This window comes from Mus musculus, chromosome 2 (assembly GCF_000001635.26).
Source record: "Mus musculus strain C57BL/6J chromosome 2, GRCm38.p6 C57BL/6J".
Taxonomy (NCBI): domain Eukaryota; kingdom Metazoa; phylum Chordata; class Mammalia; order Rodentia; family Muridae; genus Mus; species Mus musculus.
The window spans coordinates 125,382,111-125,409,565 of record NC_000068.7 but is presented as its reverse complement, the minus strand read 5'-3'; the positions used below and the strand labels follow the sequence as shown (position 1 = coordinate 125,409,565).

Below are 27,455 nucleotides of genomic sequence, written 5' to 3'. Positions count from 1 at the left end.
AAAAGATAGACACTACCTCAGAATGAAAGGCTGGAAAACAATTTTCCAAGCAAATGGTATGAAGAAACAAGCAGGAGTAGCCATCCTAATATCTGATAAGATTGACTTCCAACCCAAAGTCATCAAAAAAGACAAGGAGGGACACTTCATTCTCATCAAAGGTAAAATCCTCCAAGAGGAACTCTCAATTCTGAATATCTATGCTCCAAATACAAGAGCAGCCACATTCACTAAAGAAACTTTAGTAAAGCTCAAAGCACACATTGCGCCTCACACAATAATAGTGGGAGACTTCAACACACCACTTTCACCAATGGACAGATCATGGAAACAGAAACTAAACAGGGACACACTGAAACTAACAGAAGTGATGAAACAAATGGATCTGACAGATATCTACAGAACATTTTATCCTAAAACAAAAGGATATACCTTCTTCTCAGCACCTCATGGTACCTTCTCCAAAATTGACCACATAATAGGTCACAAATCAGGCCTCAACAGATTCAAAAATATTGAAATTGTCCCATGTATCCTATCAGATCACCATGCACTAAGGCTGATCTTCAATAACAAAATAAATAACAGAAAGCCAACATTCACATGGAAACTGAACAACACTCTTCTCAATGATACCTTGGTCAAGGAAGGAATAAAGAAAGAAATTAAAGACTTTTTAGAGTTTAATGAAAATGAAGCCACAACGTACCCAAACCTTTGGGACACAATGAAAGCATTTCTAAGAGGGAAACTCATAGCTATGAGTGCCTTCAAGAAAAAACGGGAGAGAGCACATACTAGCAGCTTGACAACACATCTAAAAGCTCTAGAAAAAAAGGAAGCAAATTCACCCAAGAGGAGTAGACGGCAGGAAATAATCAAACTCAGGGGTGAAATCAACCAAGTGGAAACAAGAAGAACTATTCAAAGAATTAACCAAACGAGGAGTTGGTTCTTTGAGAAAATCAACAAGATAGATAAACCCTTAGCTAGACTCACTAAAGGACACAGGGACAAAATCCTAATTAACAAAATCAGAAATGAAAAGGGAGACATAACAACAGATCCTGAAGAAATCCAAAACACCATCAGATCCTTCTACAAAAGGCTATACTCAACAAAACTGGAAAACCTGGACGAAATGGACAAATTTCTGGACAGATACCAGGTACCAAAGTTGAATCAGGATCAAGTTGACCTTCTAAACAGTCCCATATCCCCTAAAGAAATAGAAGCAGTTATTAATAGTCTCCCAGCCAAAAAGAGCCCAGGACCAGACGGGTTTAGTGCAGAGTTCTATCAGACCTTCAAAGAAGATCTAACTCCAGTTCTGCACAAACTTTTTCACAAGATAGAAGTAGAAGGTATTCTACCCAACTCATTTTATGAAGCCACTATTACTCTGATACCTAAACCACAGAAAGATCCAACAAAGATAGAGAACTTCAGACCAATTTCTCTTATGAACATCGATGCAAAAATTCTTAATAAAATTCTCGCTAACCGAATCCAAGAACACATTAAAGCAATCATCCATCCTGACCAAGTAGGTTTTATTCCAGGGATGCAGGGATGGTTTAATATACGAAAATCCATCAATGTAATCCATTATATAAACAAACTCAAAGACAAAAACCACATGATCATCTCGTTAGATGCAGAAAAAGCATTTGACAAGATCCAACACCCATTCATGATAAAAGTTCTGGAAAGATCAGGAATTCAAGGCCAATACCTAAACATGATAAAAGCAATCTACAGCAAACCAGTAGCCAACATCAAAGTAAATGGAGAGAAGCTGGAAGCAATCCCACTAAAATCAGGGACTAGACAAGGCTGCCCACTTTCTCCCTACCTTTTCAACATAGTACTTGAAGTATTAGCCAGAGCAATTCGACAACAAAAGGAGATCAAGGGGATACAAATTGGAAAAGAGGAAGTCAAAATATCACTTTTTGCAGATGATATGATAGTATATATAAGTGACCCTAAAAATTCCAACAGAGAACTCCTAAACCTGATAAACAGCTTCGGTGAAGTAGCTGGATATAAAATTAACTCAAACAAGTCAATGGCCTTTCTCTACACAAAGAATAAACAGGCTGAGAAAGAAATTAGGGAAACAACACCCTTCTCAATAGCCACAAATAATATAAAATATCTCGGCGTGACTCTAACGAAGGAAGTGAAAGATCTGTATGATAAAAACTTCAAGTCCCTGAAGAAAGAAATTAAAGAAGATCTCAGAAGATGGAAAGATCTCCCATGCTCATGGATTGGCAGGACCAACATTGTAAAAATGGCTATCTTGCCAAAAGCAATCTACAGATTCAATGCAATCCCCATTAAAATTCCAACTCAATTCTTCAACGAATTAGAAGGAACAATTTGCAAATTCATCTGGAATAACAAAAAACCGAGGATAGCAAAAACTCTTCTCAAGGATAAAAGAACCTCTGGTGGAATCACCATGCCTGACCTAAAGCTTTACTACAGAGCAATTGTGATAAAAACTGCATGGTACTGGTATAGAGACAGACAAGTGGACCAATGGAATAGAATTGAAGACCCAGAAATGAACCCACACACCTATGGTCACTTGATCTTCGACAAGGGAGCCAAAACCATCCAGTGGAAGAAAGACAGCATTTTCAACAATTGGTGCTGGCACAACTGGTTGTTATCATGTAGAAGAATGCGAATCGATCCATACTTATCTCCTTGTACTAAGGTCAAATCTAAGTGGATCAAGGAACTTCACATAAAACCAGAGACACTGAAACTTATAGAGGAGAAAGTGGGGAAAAGCCTTGAAGATATGGGCACAGGGGAAAAATTCCTGAACAGAACAGCAATGGCTTGTGCTGTAAGATCGAGAATTGACAAATGGGACCTAATGAAACTCCAAAGTTTCTGCAAGGCAAAAGACACTGTCTATAAGACAAAAAGACCACCAACAGACTGGGAAAGGATCTTTACCTATCCTAAATCAGATAGGGGACTAATATCCAACATATATAAAGAACTCAAGAAGGTGGACCTCAGAAAATCAAATAACCCCCTTAAAAAATGGGGCTCAGAACTGAACAAAGAATTCTCACCTGAGGAATACCGAATGGCAGAGAAGCACCTGAAAAAATGTTCAACATCCTTAATCATCAGGGAAATGCAAATCAAAACAACCCTGAGATTCCACCTCACACCAGTGAGAATGGCTAAGATCAAAAATTCAGGTGACAGCAGATGCTGGCGAGGATGTGGAGAAAGAGGAACACTCCTCCATTGTTGGTGGGATTGCAGGCTTGTACAACCACTCTGGAAATCAGTCTGGCGGTTCCTCAGAAAATTGGACATAGTACTACCGGAGGATCCAGCAATACCTCTCCTGGGCATATATCCAGAAGAAGCCCCAACTGGTAAGAAGGACACATGCTCCACTATGTTCATAGCAGCCTTATTTATAATAGCCAGAAACTGGAAAGAACCCAGATGCCCCTCAACAGAGGAATGGATACAGAAAATGTGGTACATCTACACAATGGAGTACTACTCAGCTATTAAAAAGAATGAATTTATGAAATTCCTAGCCAAATGGATGGACCTGGAGAGCATCATCCTGAGTGAGGTAACACAATCACAAAGGAACTCACACAATATGTACTCACTGATAAGTGGATACTAGCCCAAAACCTAGGATACCCACGATATAAGATACAATTTCCTAAACACATGAAACTCAAGAAAAATGAAGACTGAAGTGTGGACACTATGCCCCTCCTTAGAAGTGGGAACAAAACACCCATGGAAGGAGTTACAGAAACAAAGTATGGAGCTGAGATGAAAGGATGGACCATGTAGAGACTGCCATATCCAGGGATCCACCCCATAATCAGCTTCCAAATGCTGACACCATTGCATACACTAGCAAGATTTTACTGAAAGGACCCAGATGTAGCTGTCTCTTGTGAGACTATGCCGGGGCCTAGCAAACACAGAAGTGGATGCTCACAGTCAGCTAATGGATGGATCACAGGGCTCCCAATGGAGGAGCTAGAGAAAGTACCCAAGGAGCTAAAGGGATCTTCAACCCTATAGGTGGAACAACATTATGAACTAACCAGTACCCCTGAGCTCTTGACTCTAGCTGCATATGTATCAAAAGATGGCCTAGTCGGCCATCACTGGAAAGAGAGGCCCATTGGACACGCAGACTTTGTGTGCCCCGGTACAGGGGAATGCCAGGGCCAAAGGGGGGGAGTGGGTGGGTAGGGGAGTGGGGGTGGGTGGGTAAGGGGGACTTTTGGTATAGCATTGGAAATGTAAATGAGCTAAATACCGAATTAAAAAAAAAAAAAAAAAAAAAATAAAATCCTAGAGTTGCAAAGGACCGATCTGAGCAGGCGTCTCTTTTGATGTCGTTTTTTTCCCCCTCCTTCTTAGAAAGTCTCCTTGAGTTTTGAGGAATTTGTTGGTCATTGTATTTTGAAGTTGCTAATAGCCATGAGCTGTTGGCAGTGACTAGGGAGACAGACCCTCACTTCCTGTCAGTGAGCTTCCTGTCAGTGAGCTTCCGGTCAGAGGTCTGGGAACCAGCAGAAGAAAGAGACATGGAAGGAGAAGAGAGGGAAGGCAGATAGATTCTCCTCAGCTCGATAGTCCTCTCGTACAGTCTGGACTTCCCCCAGATTTACTTCCTGTCCCTTCTTGACTGTCCATCAACACCTAGGTGGGGAAGACTAAACATTTGTTTGGCAAAAACTCATGGCTTCAAAATAGCAGCTTATATGGTCACTTGCAAAAAGGACTTTTTTCTTTTGCTGGAGGAGGTTCTCGAAGTGTTATATGTAGCCAGGGTGTCCTCTCACTGGTGTTTTTAGCCCTTGGGCCAGATGCAGGCTGTGGGCAAATGTGTTGTTAGACACAGATGTACAGGCATAGTCTGGGAGTTCATGGTCAATGGGGAACTGCCTTCATATTGGCTAAAACTCATGATCAACAAGACTATCTAGAGTTGCCTCTCTGACTTTAAAATTGTGATTTCAAGTCATGTTTTAATAAACATTCAGAAAAACCCTGATCTAAAATAAAAATGAAACTGGCTGTAGAATATAATCACAATTGTTTTAGTATAGTCATTGGTGGGTCAGAACATTCTATTAAAACGGTGACACTTCTATTCCGAAACAAATATTTCTCCTCTGGTTCTCCTTTAATTGTGGGGTGACTTTTCCCAGCAGCATAGGGTAAGAGCCTGGAAATGTCACTCGCTCTGTTGCTTCTCATACCATCAGGGCCTAGGGAGGGTACTGTGCTCACTTATGTCTACAAGACAGTCTAAGATAAAGATCCTTAACTCCTGTTGGGGATCTTTATTGAATCAGTATTTTCCAAATGAAGAAACTGAGAGAATACACTTGTATACATTGTCTTCACAATGGAATCCAGGCAGCCAACACCATGGAGGAGGAGGAGGTTTCTGTTGGAAAGGTTAATTTAGGACTATATATAGAACCAGAGGCTAGTCTCTAGGTCCTTAGAAAGGGCATTGAGCGTGGTGGATTGAGTCTGCTTCGGGGAAGCCCATGTTGTTGAAGAATAAAACACATTCATTACTAGGATGGTTGGTGGTGAGTACCAGGGGCTGGATGTTGCTATCACAGTAGCCATAGACTAGTGAACAGTCATAGGCTTTCTCTGAATTAGTGGTGATGGGGAGGGACATGATCCTAGCTTTCAAAGGTCATCCCTGGTACGAGTTCTTGTGGGTGGATCTACCGCTGAACCCTCACATTCTCCAGCACAGATCTCGTTTCTGGCCCTGATGAACTTTTCCTGCACAAGACGATTTTCCAGAGGGTATAAGGGAAATACATTATGAAGACACTAGCTGTCACATGGCAATCTCAGCCATCTCAAATAAATTTTGTGTGACTGAAACACTTCAAGATAGCTTTATCTTTATCTTTAAACGTGCATCACATTTTGCCTTTGAAGGATGTCTTAGATAATTTTGATTATTATTGGCAATCTGAAGGTGAAAAGGACACAGTAAAAGTTGTCATTTTAATCATTGTATATTCTACTCGGCTGTGTATGATGAAGCCCCACATTTAGTAGAATGACCTCCTCTGCCTATGGTAAGACAGGGCTTCTCCTTGAGCATTATTGACTAAGCTATGTTAACAACTTAGTTATTTACATAATGTATTATAACAGTTGCTGTCATATCCTGAAAGCTGTGGTGGGTCCCTTTGACATAAACATGGTGATATAATTGTGGATCAACTATTACATTTTCTTCTTCAACGAATCTTTCTCTCTTCCCAAATTTGACAGATGTGGATGAATGTCAGGCCATCCCAGGGATGTGTCAAGGAGGAAATTGCATTAATACCGTTGGATCTTTTGAGTGCAAATGCCCTGCTGGACACAAATTTAATGAAGTGTCACAAAAATGTGAAGGTAAGCAACCTCATGGTTTGCAGCTCAAGAGAATGAGGAAGACAGACAGGGTGGCATCAGCAGCAAGCTTGTTAGCACATTAAACCCTAGACCTTCTGGGTTTGTCATTCCCAGGAGGCTGAAAATATGACAGTCTGACAGAAATTATGCATCTTCCGTTCACGGAACCAGAAAAGCCTCTGCAGCTTGTTCTGCTTTTAAAGAAACAAAATAAGAGGCGCATCTGAATCAAATAAGTAGTAAGACATGAAATATTTTCAGCTGAAATTTGGCTTAAAGTGTTCAAGACGTGTGTTTTGTATAGTTTTGGAGGCACGACTTTAAAGTTGACTATTAGATACCATTAAAAACTATACTACTGATATTTTCTAGTTAAATGTAGAATTTTGAGGGGTGTGTGTGACTTACTAACATAAATAGTTGTGCTCTTAGTTAGAGTTTAGGATTTTCTTTTCTGGGCCTTGATATCTACTGGATGAAAAGCCAAGCAAAAAAGCAAGCTGATGTGATTTTTCTATTTCTGTTTCATTTGTAGAGCAGGCTTCTAAAATGTATACACAGGGGACATGTTTACATCTAGCTCTGCTGTTATATGCAGAAGCAGGCTGCCTTCCAGGGAAGTGATTTGTTTTTGAGATGCAAGCATCCTGGGAATATGTATAGCTCTCAGTTCTCCTTGCTGAATTGATGGAGTGTGTTCTGATAGCCTTGGAGCAACAAGCAAAACTCCATCTTGGGTCAAGCTCAGACAAGGCCATTCCTTTGTTGTCATCCATCCTCCGGCTGTGGCCTGAGTTTCAATTAAAAGTCTGTGGTTTTTGTTGAACAAGTCTATCCTTGGGTTCTTAACCTCCATGAGTTCCCAGTCTATCAAAGCAACAGAAGACAGCTTCTGATGTGAAGTACTATCAATAAACCATAGTCAGACATTTAATATGACTTGCCCAGAATGGAATAATCTAGTTGTCATAGAATTGCCTTTGCGGGTTTCAATGGTTTTTAAAATTATTAATTGGCATAATTTATAATTGCTGTTGCAATCGAGAATGTATTTTTATTTATATCATATATGTACATATATACAATATATCATATATAAATATATCTACATAAAATATCATTTATAATATATATGAAATTTGTATAACATATATAAAATATATCATATATAATATATAAAATATCAGTTATTTCAACTATAGAACCATGAGACAGTTTTACTTCCTTCCTGAAGCTGGGCTTCATAAAAACATCTCATGTTTTAAAGAACAATAAGACTGGTTTTCTCCAGGGGGACTGATCTTAGGAACTGTTGACATCAGGATGAAGTAGAGAGTATTGGTACTGACAGGGGCAGAGGTCGGTCTGCTTTTCCACATTGTAAATGATGGGAGTGTCTTGAGGCCTTTAGGTAGCTGCAAAGGGTTCATTTTGACTCTCTTATGCTGATGCTAATCGACTATATTGTATTGATCTCTCTCTCTCTCTCTCTCTCTCTCTCTCTCTCTCTCTCTCTCTCTCCCCACCACCACCACCCCTGCTCTCTTGTAGTCCTGGCTAGCTTGAAACATGTTATATAGACCAGGCTGTCTCATTCTCCACTCTCTTTGTCTTCCTGGCTGGCTTGAAACTTGCTATATAGACCAGGCTGGCCTCTAATTGACAGAGGCCTGCCTGCCTCCATGTTTGAAGTTCTGAGAATAAAGGCAAGGCCCTCATGCCCAGCATTTATTCCAATTCCTAATGCTTGGAACTATTTAACAATATTCTGGTATGGATATTCAGCCATTATTAAAGGTATCTTTTGTGTTGATGTAATGAGGTTTCCTGCATGCAGAATCCACATCAACAACAGTCTGTGTGTCACATTTTTAAGCTTTTCTCTACTTACTATATTGAGCAACAAAAGATATAGTCAGCTTCAAGACTTAGGGCAATGGAGACCATATGGCCTGTCTAGCCTGTGTTTTGTCTTTTAAAATCAGAGTACTTCCTGCCTGAACAAAAATTGATTTTCTGCCTTTTGCTTTTTGCTTGATTAGGCTAGCTAACAGAAACAGTCATGGTTGTGTATCACACAGAATATTCAGATATAATGCTCACACAGAAAAAATAGGGAACTCAATCTTTTATTTTTATTAATCCTAAGAAACCTACTTTGTGATATATCTAATAAATCAAAAATTCAACCTGAGAATTAATATTTTTTAACAATAAAAACAAATTCTCAGCTGCGCATTGGAATCTATAGCAAGATAGAGAACAGACCTCTTTGGTGAGAGCTCATCTTTCCTCTGCTGCCTACAGTTATATTAAATTTAGGTGGTGGTTTTTCCTGTCTCTATTTTTCTATGCAAATTGACATCAGATATGATATTTCCTTGTTACTACTATATTTGCTCTAGCCTGGGACTGGTTGGAATAAAGTTGGCCTGTTTTGCCCTGGTAGAAATGTCATAAGAAAGTCTCCCACAACCTTCTGCAGGTTGGAGAATGGCACCATTTGAACACAGGCTGTCCTATGTGGTCAAGGGAGGGATGCTAGCAGATTGAGCACACAAATGCAAAGAGAACAGCAAATCCTATGTGTAGCCAGGAATAGAGTCTGGCATAACAGGGTCCTCATTGTTAGCATGCTTTGTGAAAGCTGCATGAGAGTTAGCTTTTCAATACTATAACAAAATACCTGGGGTAGTCAACTTAAGAAGAGGAAAGGTTTGTGTGCCTGTATGTGTCCTGCACACATATCACTCATGTGCAGGTCTGAGGACAGCTTGCAGGAGCAGGCTCTTTTCTTTCACTGCGTGGGTCCTGGGGATCAACCTCAGGTGGCCAGGCTTGGCAGCCAGAGCCATTACCTGCCGAGCTGTGTCACTGGCACTGTGGCTGGCTTTTAAAGTGTGCTTTCCCTTGAGTTTGAAAGGAAGAAACTATGTAGTTTTCTTTTTTTTTTGGTTTGGTTTGGTTTGGTTTTTCGAGACACCGTTTCTCTGTGTAGCCCTGGCTGTCCTGGAACTCACTTTGTAGACCAGGCTGGCCTCGAACTCAGAAATCCGCCTGCCTCTGCCTCCCGAGTGCTGGGATTAAAGGTGTGCGCCACCACGCCCGGCTTCTATGTAGTTCTTATATTATCTTAAAAACAAAAAATCCACTTCAGTCCAGTGAGTACTAGCAAATTCCTGAGGTGACAGCTGCCACAGCTCCATCACAGGCTGCTCTACTGAAGTGCTTGTCATTTGAGCTTCCTCTTCAGAATTCTCCCTGTCATTTACTAAAACCTCAATAAAACATATTAACTATGATTTAATACATATATACAGTTTAGAACAGTTGAAATGTAAATGAATAAACCAAAGCGATTCAATATTAGATTTTAAATATTTTAAAAGACAAAGATGGAAGTTTATAGCTGGGATTGGAGAAAGAGGATCAGAGCTCGCAGGCTGATTCTCAGCAAAACCTCTTTGCTGGTTTTTCTGAGGACTGCAAAGCTCCTCTACTGAAGGAGCAGAGGTGCCCTCGCCTTCTGGAAACCAAGCTTACTGTGCGAGGAAATTAAGAAATTAAAAATATGTAGTTAAGGGATTACATTTTATATCTGGAAGAACTCATTTGAATTAATGGTTAACTTTTAATGTTTGGGGATTTAGATTATCATCAGCCTAGCCTCCAGGAATCTTAAGAGCAGAGTACAAGGCAAAGTAATTTTTACCATGTGGTCCCTACATCCATGCACTCCCTGATATGTGAGTTAGAGTGCTTGGGACTTCTCTTTACCACAATAATGTCATACTTATATCTGTATATATTATATGTATATAATGTAATATATTACTATACACACATATACATATAGACATATATGTGTGTGCATATGTATGTATGTATATGTGTGTGTATATATGTATGTGTGTGTATATATATATATATATATATATATATATATATATATATATATATATATCCCACTGTACCCAGCAGGCCTGTCAAACTGATATGTTTTTATGAGTGGCATCTGATACAGACTGATTTATGGAAACCTTGCTCAAGTCACCATTTTGGGATGCCTGAAGTTCTAGTAAAATGAGATAACCATAGAGTTGTAGGAGCCTGTAAGATGATGAACCAGGAGGAAGAAGTCTAGCCTGTGACTCTGGTGGAACCCCTTAGTACATAGCCCATCCCACAAGGCATTTCCACCACTGTCTACTGATGAGAGCAGACCACCGGGGAGGAAATATTAGGGAATTCAAACCTCCACATGCGACAATTTCTCTCATCCTGTTTTACCTTAATGAGCCCTAGCAGCCAATCGCCTTTGACTTCTGTGGCAGTTAAGATATTCGTTAAGGCATTTCTTTAGGATCAGTGTGTGTGTGAGAGAGGGAGAAGTGGCAGGAGTGGAGGAGAGATCATGTGACCTCATCGATTGACCACAGTGGGCAGTGTGGCATAAGTGACCTAGGTGGTGCAGAGTCAAGTCACCGTTAGAAATACTCATCTTTCATGACTTCCTAGTGACCTCAGGCAAGGCAGTTGTGTGCAGCTCCATGATGCCTTACAGGACCAAAAGTCAAGCGCAGTCTGTTGACCACATCTCCAACAGTAGGAGCAGGCAGTCCTTCTGTTGGAAAGCTGACTAGAACATCCCATTGTCTGGAGTTCACTCACCAAGTGCACACTCCCCAGCCCAGGAGCACTACTGTGGTTATTTGGATGTGCCTTTGGAAAACCACGTTGGTACTTCCTACCCCTAGTCTGGTCACCACAGGTCAGCAACTCCCAACCAGTGCTCAGGCCATTAGGTCTTCTCTGAGGGATTACAGTATCTGCCTTGTGGGAAATTTGATTAGAACAAATACAGAAGATGATGGAGCATATAGAATAATTATCGGAGGAGTTTAATCTAGTACAAAATATGCAGAGAAAGAGAGAGCAAGCTTTCAAGATAAATGCACTTGAAATATTAGCAGGCTATTAGTCTGCTAGTTTCGATTCTAGAGACATAAGTTTATTTGGCTCCCTTCCTTGAATCTGGTAAATCCCTCGGGAATGTCTGTCTACATCGGCTCTTCTCTGGTCAGCTGCTATCTGGTGCAGACAGCTGCTTTCTGGGGGCTTGACTTCAAAAGCAATCCTTGTGGCCATGAAATTTCATATTGCGGCCCCCAGATGACAAGAACTCCATTTTCTATTTCAGATATTGACGAGTGCAGCACCATTCCTGGAGTCTGCGATGGCGGGGAATGTACAAACACTGTCAGCAGCTACTTCTGCAAATGTCCCCCTGGTTTTTACACCTCTCCTGATGGCACCAGATGCGTAGGTGGGTCTAATTACAGATGGTGGGCACAGTTTTTATTCATAGACCACAATGAACATCTCTCTGAATAAGTTTGTTAATGGGACCAGTCATTTCAGGAAATGCATTCAAGAGTAGAGAGCCTGTTACCTACAGAGGTTCTGTGTCCTCGTTTATGGATTTGTAGATGCTGTCAGTCTGTGAGTTAAGGTGCGGTCACTCTTTGTCTAGCCATGTTGTCTCTCCATGACTACATTTAGCTGTTTTCCAGAATCTATGTTAATCTAAGTCTAAGGTTTTGCAATAATCTTTACTGGGTCTGGCTTCTACACATCTGCTTTGTCAGGCTTACCTTCCTAAAATAGTGATTTGCGTAAGTAACATTCTTGCTTAAGCATCTCAGGTACTTTTCACCAGGACATGGAAATTAGTGGCTTTCAATCTGTATCTAAAGCTTCCACGCAAACTGCAGGCATGTCAGTACTTGCATATATACACATTCCAGGTAAGACAACACACACACACAAATATACCACATGCACACACACACAAATATACCACATGCACACACACACACACACACACACAAATATACCACATGCACACACACACACAAATATACCACATGCACACACACACAAATATACCACATGCACACACATACACACACGCACACGCGTGCACACACACACACATTTATACACACACTTGTACACACACATGCACACATACACACACTTCCCATGTGCACACACACATGCATCCTACATGCACACACACACTTGTACACATACACACACACACACACACACACACACACACACACACACACACCCTCTACTCCACACACAGAAGGTCTGTTCTTATCCGTTGTGGTGTTTTACTTGCCTAAAGACAGAAAATTAAATGAAGGTGTAATTTATTCTTTTTAAAACTAATTTACATTATTTTTAATTATATGTGTATGTGACTTTGTGTGCTTGTGAGCACAGGTACAAAAGAGGGTGTTGGATTCCCTGAAGCTGGAGTTAACAGGAAGTTGTGAGCCTTCTAACACAGGTGCTGGGAGCCAAACTCAAGTCCTCTGATGATGCTATTTGTAAATCAAGGGCTGCCAATAACCTGATGGCAGCTTGTAACTTCAGCCCCGGCAGTCCCCATTTTACCACAAGGATCAAGAGTCTCTGACTCATTGATAACATGCTAGCCATCTAAAACTGTAACCACATGGTATCAGTTAATTTGCAAAATAATAGTCATTAGCCTGTTAAAAGTTTGCCATTGGCAACTGTAGGTCCCAGCTTTGCTCTGAAGGAGAAACCATCCATCTGCTAATTATATGTACACATTTCATAATGTGGTCAAGTGTTTACAACTGGGTTTTGACTACCCAGCTGGGACACAACTCATGCTTGGGGTCCTCTGCCCATTCTTAATAGCCTTTGGGTTCTGTGCCCAAAATATTTAATAGCATAATATATAAACATTATTAACTTTGAAACCTTTCGAGTTAGAATGTAGAACTCCCATTTCTCCATCATGTTCACAGAGAGGTGTCCCACTGTGGACTTCCCAGAGAAGGCTTGTCTACACCCCCTGTGTAGGTACTCTTCCTAGATCTAGCTGGCATACGACCCATTCTTGCTGAGATGTCTGCCCAGAGGTACCTGAACCAGAATTAACATTTTCTGGGAATTGCATCTGTACTTGGTGGTGGTCATAAGTACCACTCAGAAACTGTCTTGTGTGTGTGATGCTGACCCTTAGTCTTTTTCTGTGGTATGTCTAGGTTCGTCTTATCCTTCTTTGCTTAAAGTAAACAATGTAAATGTTCCTAAATTATGAGTGTTTATCTTTAAGCATTTCAACAGTAAAACCATCAAAGGCTTTGTGTTTTTAAGGATGCCTCAGAGAAGTGTATACAGACGACCCTCTATGGCAAAGCTTGATGCTGAATATTCAGACTTAGGGCACATAGGGATAGGGTTTTGGCTGCCAAAAAATTTTCATGTTACAAAGTCCATTCATGCACCTTACATTAAGTGAGAAGCATATTTCAGATAAGACTTGCTTTTCTCAACTTGATTATATACTTGATTATGTACGGAGATGTATTTTCCTTGGTGAGCCATGGTGTGTAGATAGAAATAGGTGTTTACCCCTTGCTATGGTCTCCTTTTCCCAGGAACACCTCAGGAGCTTTTCCTGTGCGCTGAGCTCTTTTTTTTTGGTAGCTGAGAGTTGTACCATAGTGTGTAAGCTGTTGTCATGACAGTCAGACATGATGTAATCCAATAAAAGTGATCTATAGGAGAGTGCCCCACCGGGCTGCTGTGAGAAGATACTTTCCCGCCAAAAAGAAAAGAACTCATCTAGAACTGTTGGGTCCCTATAGGACTAAGAATTTGCAGTCGGTGATGTTTTGGAATTTATTAATAATTAACCCTTTGAAAAAATTCCTGAGAGCCTCAGGACAAGAGGGAACCTGATTAATAAGCATTAAATCTTGCTGAAAATTGACTCCACCCTTAAAAACACAACCTCACAAGTCTGAGGAACAATTTCAGACTAAAAACTAATGCCCATGTCACAGTTGAATGTTTTTTTAAATGAATTTATGCAAATGTTTGCCTAAAGTAGTTTGAATTATGTAATTTAAACCAAAAACGACCCAGGCTGTCTTTAATCAGAGATGCGTCTTTATGAATAATTGTCTGTCACCACTGGTGATTGTCTTAGTCTTTTTTCCTATGGCACATTGGTTTAAACCATTTCATCTCACCCTGGGTATGGAATGTGGAGTTTTGGCAAGGTGTCCCAGTGTGCAGAGGCAAGGTATGAGACAAGGCATTTCTGATTGAATACTGGGCCAGTGGAATGCTTAAGGGCTCAAAGCTTCCTTTCCAGAGTATACACTCATGGGTCACCCTGTCATAGCCCCAGGGTGAGGCATTGGAGGTATTGAGACAGAGGAATGTTGTCCCTAGCATGATCACAAAGTCTACATGTGTTCTTGTTGTTTCTCTCTCAGATGTTCGCCCTGGTTACTGCTACACAGCTCTGGCAAACGGGCGCTGCTCTAACCAGCTGCCACAGTCCATAACCAAAATGCAGTGCTGTTGCGATCTTGGCCGGTGCTGGTCTCCAGGGGTTACTGTTGCTCCCGAGATGTGTCCCATCAGGTCAACTGGTAAGAGTCCATCTATACAGCATCTATAGCATAGCCCATGCAACCCTGCCAAACCCATGGCTTGTTTCTAGATCTGCCGGTGAATTCGTTCTCTCATTGCCATAGAGTAGCATGGAGTCTCTGTTTTCTCGTATTCCTCAACAGGGACCTGGTGTCTCTCCTGTGATGTTTACCAGCTCAGAACGATAAAGCCCAGCTGCCCTACCACATACTTCTTCCCTTTCCCTAGCAGTCATCACTTTCCTCTTCCTTCTGCCAAGTCCCATTTTTGTTTTTTGTTTTTGTTTTTATTTTGTTTTTGTTTTCCTTTGTAGCTTTCCAATTATCTGTCATATTTCCTTTGTTTCCATGGAAAGCTGATCAATCCAAATGGTTGGGGTGGCCTCCCACGTGTCCAGTGGGGGATCTGCCACATACATTTCCCAAAGTATAGCTTACCTGACAATCGCTGGAGAGGTTGTATAGAAAGATGTCTGGAATATTGTCATTAGTGTGGCCACAGGTGATATTTGCTGGTTCAAATGATGCCTTTTCCTGCAAAGAAATATTTATGATTTGGCTTAGCATCCGGAGTCCCCAAAGCTGAACTAAGTTCTTTTAGTTGTTAATGTTTGAGAGTTTTATTTTCTATTTAAACTATATGGTGGTGTTTCCCTTGAATAGTCTCAACATTTCTAAAAGAAATGAGTTATTTTTTCCTAAAATATCTGCACAGTTCATACTTTACCTTTTACTCCCTTCTTCCACAGTCCCTGCTGTCTACATATCTGCTAGAGTAGTGTTTCTCAAACTGTAGGTCATGGCCCCTCTGGGGTTTGCATGACCAGTTCACAGGGGCCACCTAAGACCATCAGAAAGCCAGATATTTGCATCTTAATTCATAACAATATTAAAATTACAGTTATGAAGTAGTAATTAAAATAATTTTATGGTTGGGGGGTCACCACATGAGCTGCAGCATTGGGAAGGTTGAGAGCCACTCCTCTAGAGGGCTAAGGATCTGTGCAAACATAACCTGATCCATGGAGATGCCAAGCCAACCACAGCTGGAGGTGAGGTTACATCCTCATGGTCCAGTGGTTTGTAACTTCTTTGTGCTCAAGGTCTACACTGCCCTGTGTTGTGCCTACCTGTGTCCATGTGCTGCAATGACACTAGTTAATAAATCTTATGAAGAGGTCTTAGTCCTCACTGCAATCTTATATTTCTCATGCTCTCTGCACTGCCGTAGTATTTAGCATACTCTTGCTCCTGGGAGGCATTCAGGTAGAACATACAGCTCATGAAGAATGACTTTTCCCCACAAATTCCAGTGAAAACCTGACCTTTTAGCCCTGTTTAATTTGATTCCTGAAAGGCACATTCGAATCGGAGAGTCGAGGGGAGGTGGTGAACCTCAGGGTGGAGGAGTGCAGGGATGGTGTGATGCTTTTGAGATGCTGACCATAGGATGTGCAGTTCTCATCATCGCTATAGAGCCATTGATGGTGTCAGTATAAGATGCTGCTCACCACTGAGAACTGTAGGTGTGAACTGTAGAAGTAATGCAATCATTTTGGGTGTCCATACATATATGCATGCATACATAATACATACATATACATACATATACATACATACATACATACATACATACATACATACATACATACGATTCAACAGGTCAAATGTCCTAAAAAGTAACCCTTCCTCTTGATTTGCTGCAGAACTATCCCCTAGATCATGGTCTGGAAGTGCATGACTTCTATCAAGATGCATAACTTGGGTACCAGAAGAATTGCTTCTTAAATGCACACATCAATTTGAGAATCTATATCATTGATTGGATTCCTTGTACTTGAGTGAGGAGGGAAGGCAGTAGATGTAGAGGCCAGCAGGAAGATCTAGTTCAGGAAGATATGGTTCTTGTGTGTGGCTTGTGTGTGCAGGGAGCTGAAAGACTTAAGCATGACACGGCACAGAGCAAAGCAGATGGGTCATGCAGACTCACGTGCTGGTCGGCTTTTGCTTGTTCAAATCTTCCAAGACAGTACCGCTGAGCTCTGGGCCTCGCCTGTACAAAGCGGTGATGTAAAAGGGACTTAGTCCTTTTTATCTTTCTTTTTCTTTTCTTCTTTTCTTAAACTGTGTTTCATCTCTGAGTTGAATGGAGACAGAAAAGATAATTAAGAAACTTTATCTCTGGCTGCTGATCCCTAGAGGCTCATCGATAAAATCTATAGAAAAGAAGGAGTTTAGGGCCCAGTTAGACACGTGTCCTACAGGGTTAAGATGAAGTTAATGGTGATCTTAAAGTAATCTACCCACCTAATTAGCAGAAATACTAATAAGCCATTCAGCTGCTTTCACAAATCCAAAAGGAATTTTAAAACTATAGGACTAACAAGTGCTTGAAAACAAAATGTTTCCTTTAATACATCAAAATTCAGTTAAATCCAACATAGACTGAAATCCTCTTTATGTAATTTACAGGCTAGGCTGAGAGTGAGAATTAGTTACTGCTCATATATGGTCCAGATTTAAAGTGGGTCATAGCAATGTGGTGGGAAGGGTCCTCAGAATGGTCGATGTGGAGTATCTAGATGATAATTCTGTGGGAAAAGTCACTGTGGTGTAGTGGAAGGAACTTTAGCACCCTGAGTCAGGAAAACACAGACAAGGGAAAAATCCCTTCCAAGTACGATGAGATACCAAGAATTTGTGGGTCAAAATTCCAGATAAGTAATGGAGTATAGCAATGGAACTCTCTGGAAGCTTGAACTAGGTCTGAGTTATAGGTGAGGAGCAAGACTGAAGAATGTCCAGAAATGGACTCGTTAGTAACAGCACAGCGTGTGGAGCTTGGTGTGTTTAGTCAAATGTAAAATGGCAGGATGTGCCACGAGGCTGAGTTATGAGTGCTTTCCAGAATTCCACCGGTAAAGATAAACATTAACCTAATTTGTGCTAATGGTTAACGCTCTGTAAAAAACAAAACAAAACAAAACAAAAAAATCTATATAAGAATCATTTTGTGACTGTGAGTAAAGTTATCGACATTCTAGCCCCAAAGTAAAGAAGTAAACTGCTGTGGTCTGCCTGTAGAAGGGGACTGTGACCACCCGCTGTTGTCACAGATGCACTAGCTACTGCCTAAAGAACCATTCTGGAAATTAAAAGATGTCATGAACCTATGGAAGATTTAGTCTTATAGAGGCCTGGTATTGTTTAAAAAGACATAAGTACTCAAGCCCGAAATGGGCGAACACAGGGAAATGCATGATCAAGTCAGGGTGCCCCAGCTCACAGAGTCACTGTGCGACATCCACAAGCTGTGCATCCCTGCCCTTCCTGCTCCTTGTGTCTAGTTGTTTTGACCAGACAACTCCTCAGAGCTCTGCTCTGGACTTCCTGCCTTCTGCATTTCTTAGAATTCTTCCATCCCATTGCTTTAAATATTACCTCTCTTCTGATAACAGGAAAGAAAATGACTTCATCTCTGGGCTCCAAACTCTCTTCACCAATTGTTGTGTGCTATCACCATTTGACTCAACTGTTCAAAGTAACTTTTGGTTTCCGCTCCCCACACCAGTCTGCAGCTCGTGATGGTTTTCCTCTGACTGTAAAGGACAGCAGCATGTACCTATCTGAACAGCCAAAACACTAGTAACTATTCCTCATTTCTTAGTTCTGGGGCTCTCACATTGTTCCCATTACCAAACATTACCATTTGCCTGTGAGTTATCCTGGGACAATTGTGCACTCTGTCAGGTCTACCCCCACCTCTCTTGTGTGTTCATCAGTATCTTGTCCTTGGATTTCCACACAAACCTTTCTTCCCTATAGAATTTATATATCAGCAAGAATCATCTGAAAAGACTCATGTGATCACACGCTACCTGTTGGAGACTGCTGTGGCTTCCCCGTGCACATAAAATAAACCAAAATCTTACAGAAACAAAACAACAACAAAAACCAAGAACAAACAACAGTAGGCTGTCATGTAGCACAAGCTGGCCTTATACTTGGTGTGAGAAGTTCAAAGGTGACTTTGAACTTCTACTGCTGCTATGCTTTTTGTGTTGTCTTGCTAGCCCTTATTTTGTAAGTCTGTGAACTTTGAAGTGATTGAGATTCAGTGTAATGGGTCTCATTACAGCGCCATCATCTACCTATGTCATGTACTTCTCTCTAATAAGGACACACGCCTTCTGATGAACTTTTTAAATCCCGTGACAGCTACATTGGGGCCAGAGGAGAAAATAACGCCTAACATTTTTCCTGCTGGGTTTCAACGTGTAAACAAATATCTTTCTAGATTTTGGAAGGAGCACATGGTACCTGCTCTGGAGACATTAATTTTTTCTTTTTTTTTTTTTTTTGCTTAAATTTGTCATTATTGTCTCAATGTGTATATTATTGTCTCAACTGTGCACATATTAAAAATATGAGTGATATTGCTTATCCCGATTGGCTAGTGCACTGCGATTCATAAAGGCTTGTCTTCTCCAGCCTCCTGGCAGTTATGGCTCTACTGATTGTGTCCTGTTGTGTTGTATTCTTCCAGAGGATTTCAACAAGCTGTGCTCTGTCCCTCTGGTAATTCCCGGGAGACCAGAATATCCTCCCCCACCCATTGGCCCCCTTCCTCCAGTTCAGCCCGTTCCTCCTGGCTATCCTCCTGGGCCTGTGATTCCAGCCCCTCGGCCACCGCCAGAATATCCATATCCATCTCCGTCTCGGGAACCACCAAGTAAGAGTTGCGAAGCCATCTACGCACTTCCTCTTGCATTAATAGGTCCTATTTTTGGCTTATGCCACTTTCATCTTTAAATATATTTTCACCAATTGCTAAATAAAAATTTTTTGCATAGTTTTATGAGTTTCTTAGTTTTCCTGTTTTGAAAATAAGAATGGAAGCCTGGTATGTTCCAGAGTTGAATGTCCTTTTGTTATTGATATTCTCAATCAGATGTGGGAGTGGTATGGGAAAGACTAAAATCGCATTCAGAGAATGAAGTAATGGCAGAAGATAGATGATATTATAAAGCAGTTAGTTAACTGCCAGCACCCTGCTGCCCTAGTTATTTCCCCAAACTGGAGGCTTAAGCATAAGGAGGTGGGTGGGGTGAGGAGAGGCAGGCAGAGAAGTCTCTGGGCCACAGCACCTCCCCTCCTGTGGCAAGGTACAATGTGCTCTCTGAAGGCTCAGCCTTGGTGGTACCTACTTTAGGACTTGGTATCTTGTTCATTATTGACAGATTAAGAGCTGATGTCATGGATGTGAATAATTTTGATGGGGTTCAATGCTGTTCTTCTAGGGGTGCTGCCTTTCAACGTTACTGACTACTGTCAACTGGTCCGCTATCTCTGTCAAAATGGGCGCTGCATTCCAACTCCCGGTAGCTACCGCTGCGAGTGCAACAAGGGCTTCCAGCTGGATATCCGTGGCGAATGCATCGGTAAGCAACTTACCACTTGATTGACACTGAGAGACATGTCTCAGACAGTGTTCTATCGATGTGAAGAGTCACCAGGACCACTGCAAGAGGTTTAGCCTATGATCGTCATGGCGGAGATCATGACAACAGGCAGGCAGACATGGTGCTGGACCGTAGTGGGGAGATCTACAGCCAGATCCTCAGGCAGAGGGCGACACTGGGCGTGACTTGAGCATTTGAAACCCCAAAACCCACCACTAGTGACACACGTCCTCTAACAAGGCCACTCCTACTCCAACAAGGCCATATCTTCTAACCCTTGACAAGTAGCTCCATGCTCTAATGACCAAGCATTCAAATCTATGAGCCTATGGGGGCCATTCCTTTTCAAACCTCCACAGTCTGCATTGGTTGTCTATTTCTGTTGTAACAATCATACAGCCTCATACAGTGGCTCCGAAGCCCTCTCAATCCAGGGGTTAAAAGGTAGGTGCAGGTAGGGCTGGATCTTCAGAACCTCTTGGAGAGAAAGAATTTCCTGACCTCAAATTTCTCAGACTCTAGAGGCAAGGAGGGCAGTGTCTTCAGCATAGCACAAGGACAACGAACGGGACTTCTGGGCCCTACAGCACTCTGCTGATGTGTGCTCTCTTGCCTTAAAATTCATGTGTTTCTGAGCTCAGTCGGTTCTTGCTTTCTCAAGTTCATTTCCTGCTCATATAGGGATGCTTCTAGAGTTATCCAGAGTGAAATGGGAGAGGGAGCGAGGAATGTGTGGCTCGAGGTCAGACTTGACTCTTCTCCCAAGATACCTGGACACCAATAAGGCTTTGCTGAATCTTAGTTTATTCATAAATAGCAGTGTAGACCAGTGGGCTGCGCTACAGAGTATTTAAAGCAACCACAGTATTTTAGTACTAAGGCTATGGAGACCACCTGAGTAGGTGGTAATTGAGAACCTCCCTTTAAACAACCACCTGTCTCCATATATTTTGTTCTTACATTTTTAATAAAACAGCAGGAGATGCTTAGACATGAAACAGACCTTCTTTGTATTAAAAAACAAAAACAAAACAATAACAATAACAAAAAACCCCAAAACCTTAGTGTCTTTAATTTTTTCCTAGTTCTGGTAGTTGAAGGTAGAGTTTCATACATGCCAGGCCAGTGCCCTCCCCTTACCAACACCCTAGTGCACGTCTCTTTTTATTTGTTCACTACTCTTTTTTTTTTTTTTTTTGAGACAGCGTCTTACTAAGTTGTCTAGGCAGGTCTCGAACTTGCAGTTGTCATGCCTCAGACTTCTAGCAGCTGGATTAAGAGCCCTGTGCTTTCGCGTCTGTCCGTCCGTTCGATTTTCTTAGGCCAGAATCACATAAGAAAGCAGTATTTGTTATCTCAGAGTATATTCATATTCTCTGAAAATGACACAAAGAACAAGTTCAGGCGAACTGCTTTACCAGTCTTAAAATGGGTGAATCCGGTGGCATACTGTAGTGGGAAGGAAAAAGATATGTCACTATGCAATCTCCTTTCTTTTCTGAGTTTTTCTTTGTTGAGAAAGGGTTCCACTACACAGTGTTGACTGACCTGGAACTCAGTTGGTACTCCAGACTGTCCTGTAATTCAGAGGGCCATCTGCCTGGGCCTCCCAAGTCCTGGGATTAGAAGTGGGCCCCTCCACCACCTGGCTTCGACATTTTCTTATCTTAAAGGAAAATGTTTTTTTAATTTGTGAAGAAACCTATGAAGCCCTAGACTTGTGAGCTATTGTGCACACTTCCACTGACATGCTGTGTTTTACAGACGTGGATGAGTGTGAGAAGAACCCATGCACTGGTGGCGAGTGCATCAACAACCAGGGCTCCTACACCTGTCACTGCAGAGCTGGCTACCAGAGCACACTCACCAGAACTGAGTGCAGAGGTAAGGCTCTTGGGGACTGGGGTGTGTCTGTCCCAGATGAAGGCTTGGCTTGTAAGGAATCCAGTGAAACATAAATGCGAGAGGCTAATCCCCTCACCCCCACCCCTCCTCCACTCCCAGCCTCATGCCCCCACACCACCTGATGGGTGTTTTGTTTTGTTTTGTTTTGCCTTATTCTAAGCCTCACTTCTTTGAAGGTGTTGCTACAAAATCTAGCAAACATCCAGATATTTTGAAAGCTGTCTGTGTGCCAGGAGAATAGCTTATTTTCACTTCTTTTGAGTTATTTTTTCTGGTGGTTCATCTTCCAGCCAGGACATAGGGAATGTGGTTTCTCTGTGTGGCAGAAACTGGGGAAAGCCTCTTTTAGGATTACATGTCATTCGTCTCTCCATAGAAAGGAGGATTCGGAGCTCTGCTCCTAGTAGACGCAGCAGCCAACAGCAATATCACCTGAAGGTTGACTGAAATGGTGAATCTCTAGTCCTCCCTGAGGCCCGCTGCTGAGAGCCAGCCCTTGGCAGGCTCCCCCAGCCGTCTGTGTACACACTGACATTTCAGGAGCACTGTAAATGTCTTCTCATCAAGGTTGCCCCTCAGGTTTATTTCTTTTTGTTTTACTAAAATATAAAAAATTAGCAATAATTTTTTGAGAATTTTGGACATCAGTACAGTGTTTATATAATTTCCACCTCTCCCTCTTCCCCTTCAAAATTCTCCTATGCCCCCTCAATCCCCTCTCAAACTCACCACTTCTTTAATTATTGTTTACATGCACACACACACACACACACACACACACACACACAGTCCATGTGGTGTTGCCCGCTTGTAAGTGTTTAGGGCTGGCTGCTGGGGAGGCTTGTCCCTGAAAAAATGTCCCCATCTCAGGTGCCATTGATTCCCTATAGCTCTTCATGTAGGTGTGGGATCTTGGGAGGTTTCCCGACTGTCCATGTTGGCAGGTCATGGGTTTATTCCTTAAATAATTTATTATGCTGTTCAATATGCCTTTGGTTAGATGGCATTCATGTATTAAGTTTCTGTGGTGAAAATGAGTAAGATATACGTCCAATTCTTTAAGAACTGAGAGCTTCTTTAATCCCAGCACTTGGGAGGCAGAGGCAGGCGGATTTCTGAGTTCGAGGCCAGCTTGTTCTACAAAGTGAGTTCCAGGACAGCCAGGGCTATACAGAGAAACCCTGTCTAAAACAAAACAAAAACAAAACAAAAAAAAAACCAACCAAACAAACAAACAAAAAAATAACTGAGAGCTTTATCTAGATATTCAGCACAGAATGAATTGTGTCATTTATCCTGAAAAACTAGATTAAAATAAATAAGTAGCTAAGCGAGCACTTAGTTTTTAAACACAGGGCAGGTAGGGAGATGTCTGCCACTTAAAAATGTGAATCTACTAATACAAGATGATTATTTACCTCCTTTAGCAAAAGCCCTTTGTGTGAATTGAGCAGGATTGGTATTCATCCCTGAAAGACTTTCATAATCTTTGAGTTTGGTCAGATTTGGAGACATATCACCATCACTGTAGTTTGGTACCCTGGCCAAAAATGTCAATATGGACAGAAAACAAAAACAAAAAACTTGGAAGCACAGTCTTTCTACACAATTCTATTAGCAGCCTACAATCTGAACCATAAATCTGAATAGGTAGATAGGCCCTTGATGCCCCAATGTAAGGGAATGCCAGGGAAGTGAGGTAGGAGTGGGAGGGTACCCTCATAGAAGCAGGGGAATGGGGGATGGGAGAGAGGGTTTGAGGAGGGGAAATTGGGAAAGGGGATAACATTTGAAATGTAAATAAAGAAAATATCCAATAAAGAAATCTGAATAGGTTGAGTATTTAGCTGATTTAAGAATCTTCTTAATGCTTTAGCTGTTAGTTAACGTAATGTGAGTGCCAGTGGTGTCTTGGACATTTCTCAGTAGAAAAGACTACTGTTAAGGGCTTGGCTGCTTATAAGCTATGACAAATTGTAGAGCAGGGATTGGCTGGAGCAAGGGCCTGCCAGGGTTAGGGCCATGCTGTTACCCTCAACGTGGGGCTTGGTTAGAGATGAGCATGACTGCAGCTTCCCTACCATCTCCTTCATGCTGCGAAACTTACCAAGGGTAAGGGCACACCTGTGGTGCTTGGAGGACAAGAGTCTCAGCAGGGAAATCCAGGAGGCTGGGTTTTCAGCTCAGGCGCTATGCTGGGGTCAAAGGGGACAGAAGAGAAAGAAACACCAGAAGGCAAGTTTGAGTGATGCGCTTTTATGCTGTCTAGATTTCTAGAAATGTACTGGATCCCCCATGGCATTCTGAAAGTAGGGAGAAGAAAAGATGAACTCTTTTTCTTGTTTATTTTAACCTCAGAAAAAATTATAGAATGTTAAAATCGATTCAAGAATATGTGGATTTTTGCTATTTTTCTTTGTAGAGCAGGACAGGTTTTAGTGAGTATTAAGAATAAAGGGGGAAAAAAAAAAAAGAAGAACTCAGAGGGGTTTGGCACAAAGATCAGACAGAAGAAAAGCCCAGACTGCTTCAGCTAGTCCAATGGCTCACACAGAAACCGCTGTGGGATCAGCCTGGAAAGAGAATGCGTAGGAGGGTCAGCCACAGACACCGTGCAGACGCTGGGCAGACAGGATAACTGGACAGGCCATAACTGCACATTCCTCGCTAGGGTGTGCAGGATGCTCGCACTCAGGGCCTCCACTCAACATGGAAGGGTTGCTCTGAACCAACTCCACATAGTCCTGTGTGTTCTGGGAACAGAAAGCAGGAATGATTGTATGCTGCAGGGACAAGAGTGTTTTAGCCATCCTCTGTGATGTTCATCCATTTGCAGTCCTTAGGACAGGAGGGACAGAGCCAGGCTACCCTGATGTCTACCAGGTGTGGGGTTTTAATAATGAAATAAAAAATATTTTATGTCATTTTTAACATTCCTGTCATATCATCATCACCATCATTAAGTGGGAGAGGGGACACCCTCCACAGGAGCTTTGTTTGGTAGCTAGAATAGTCATAAAGTTTAAGTTAAAAATTATATGCCTGCTCAATGAAAGTATATTTGGTCCAGAACTGCTGTGAGGCAGGTGGACATCTTGTAGTTATGTGGAGTGTTGTTAGGAAGAACTGAGAAATTTCTCAAAAATAAAATAATGTTTCTGTTATTATTTCTGATATTGTTATAAGATTTACTTTGAATCATGTTTGAAGTGATGTCAGCCAAAGTTCAATATAAATAAATTCTCTAGAAAAATGGTGAAAAATTGATTCTCTTCATATAGTTGAGATCTAAACAGTCTTAATAAAAAGTCAGAGTAAATGTGACCTCTAAGTTCTTTTCTGCCTCTTATCTTTCTGACATTGATAATCCTGTATGCATAGATGATGATGTATGTTATCAAACAGTTGAAATCCTAGATTAAGGTTATACCTTTAGAAATGGAGGGAGAAAGAGAGTAATTCCAAGTTTTCCAAATTAACTTTTATACTTTTTAAATTTTAACCTTAGACATAGATGAGTGTCTTCAGAATGGCCGGATCTGCAACAATGGTCGCTGTATCAACACAGACGGCAGCTTCCACTGCGTATGCAATGCGGGCTTTCATGTCACGCGGGACGGAAAGAACTGTGAAGGTAATGGCAGGCCTACAAGGCTGCTTCCCTCACACTGCAAGTTCCACATCCAGAGTCTTGAATAAGACAGAGTCAAGTGCTGTGTGAAAGGTTGAACTGTCAAAAGTGTTTCACAAATTTCTTTCTGGAAGGCAAACCTAAGTCTCCACGTTGTCGTGACTACAATCAGTCACACATACTAGCAGCAGTGCATGTTTGAAGGTACCTTACAGTGATGACGCTCTTTTGGAATGTGCCATTACTTCTGAGTTCTATGCAATCAGAATTTGCAGGAGTTTTATATAATAGCGACAACAAAACAACCACAAAACAATGTTTATGCCTATATCTTCTTTGGTCACCTATAAATCTTTTGTGCAAAGTGCCTGCCGGGCAATAAGCCCCCTAACCATGGGTGGGCATGGAGAATTGCTTTGAGAAGAACTAGGGGTGTGGAGAACCAGCCTCTTATCTTGACTTCTGAAGTCATCCTGTGACAGGCTTTCCCCTGTGGAATATGTATGAGTGCTGTGGGTGAGGTTCCACATTGTGGGCCCTCAGCAGAAACTAAAGAATGTTCTTTATCGTGTTTTCCAACCTCTTTAGGAAAGATCCCAAGAATCTGTTAATATGTTGAAAGAATTTCAAAATTGTTCTTAGGAACATGTTTGGCAGAATATTATCTCGGTGATTCAATCCACAGACTTAAGGCCAAAATTCCCAGTTAGGGTCAAATCTATTATTTTTTAAATAAAAGAAATAAAGAGAAACCATAAATTGTTTTAGTTTGACTAAAAGCCTGTAAGCGAAGGCAGGTCATGTCCAGAGGTGCAGGCCTCTCGGGAGAGCTTCAATTGCTCACAGACCAGCATGCCCATGAAATTAAGAACTGTCTTTGTGATCAAAGGGACAAAATATTAGTAGCTCAGCTGGATCCCAAAGCCGAGTCTAGCACTGACCATATCCAGCTCTGCAATATCTACTTCAAACTGCTCGAAATGGCAAGCTTTCTTCTACTTTCTATTATTCTTTAGATGACTGTTTTTAAGAAGTTCACACAATATATTTTGACCACACTTTCCCTTCCTCAAGCCCCTCCCAGGTCCTCCCTCCCCTCCCTCCCCACCCAACTTCATATTAGTTCTCTCTATGGTTTTTTTTTTTTTTTTTAACGAACCAAGATTTAGCCTAAATACATTTTCATTCCCAGTAGCCTTAATTTTTGTTTCAGTTTCAGTTTCTCAGAAACAAGTCTAGGAACTAAGGAGCTAACTAAGTCGTTAGTGCTCCTTTTGGTTTGGGGACCAGTGACCTTCGAAAGGATCCCACTATCCCCTGCCAAAAGAGTCAACCTGAATTTGCGACACCTGTTTCACGTGACTTCTCTTTTTGTATTTATCATATGGATGAAAATTAGCCTTAGGTTATACTAACAAAAACTGAGACAGAAGTGTGAAAAGCTAGCGTTGTATCCATCCAGGCCTGCCTTCCTCTTCTCAAGGCAATGCCTATCTCTCTTTC

General features: G+C 41.5%; 1 protein-coding gene across 4 annotated transcripts in view; it reads left to right on the top strand.

The window, feature by feature from the left end:
- Positions 1–27,455, top strand: part of Fbn1 (fibrillin 1) — a 205,892-nt gene that overhangs the window by 96,920 nt on the left and 81,517 nt on the right. For all 4 annotated transcript variants that reach the window (XR_866221.3, XM_006498747.1, NM_007993.2 and 1 more), the window contains exons 8-14: positions 6,337–6,462; positions 11,663–11,788; positions 14,796–14,954; positions 19,501–19,686; positions 20,255–20,395; positions 22,181–22,300; positions 25,830–25,955. Coding sequence is in view for 3 of the 4 variants with exons in the window: in XM_006498747.1 (XP_006498810.1) it covers positions 6,337–6,462; positions 11,663–11,788; positions 14,796–14,954; positions 19,501–19,686; positions 20,255–20,395; positions 22,181–22,300; positions 25,830–25,955 (984 nt within the window). In the remaining variant the exon portion in view is untranslated. The remainder of the gene's footprint in view (positions 1–6,336; positions 6,463–11,662; positions 11,789–14,795; positions 14,955–19,500; positions 19,687–20,254; positions 20,396–22,180; positions 22,301–25,829; positions 25,956–27,455) is intronic.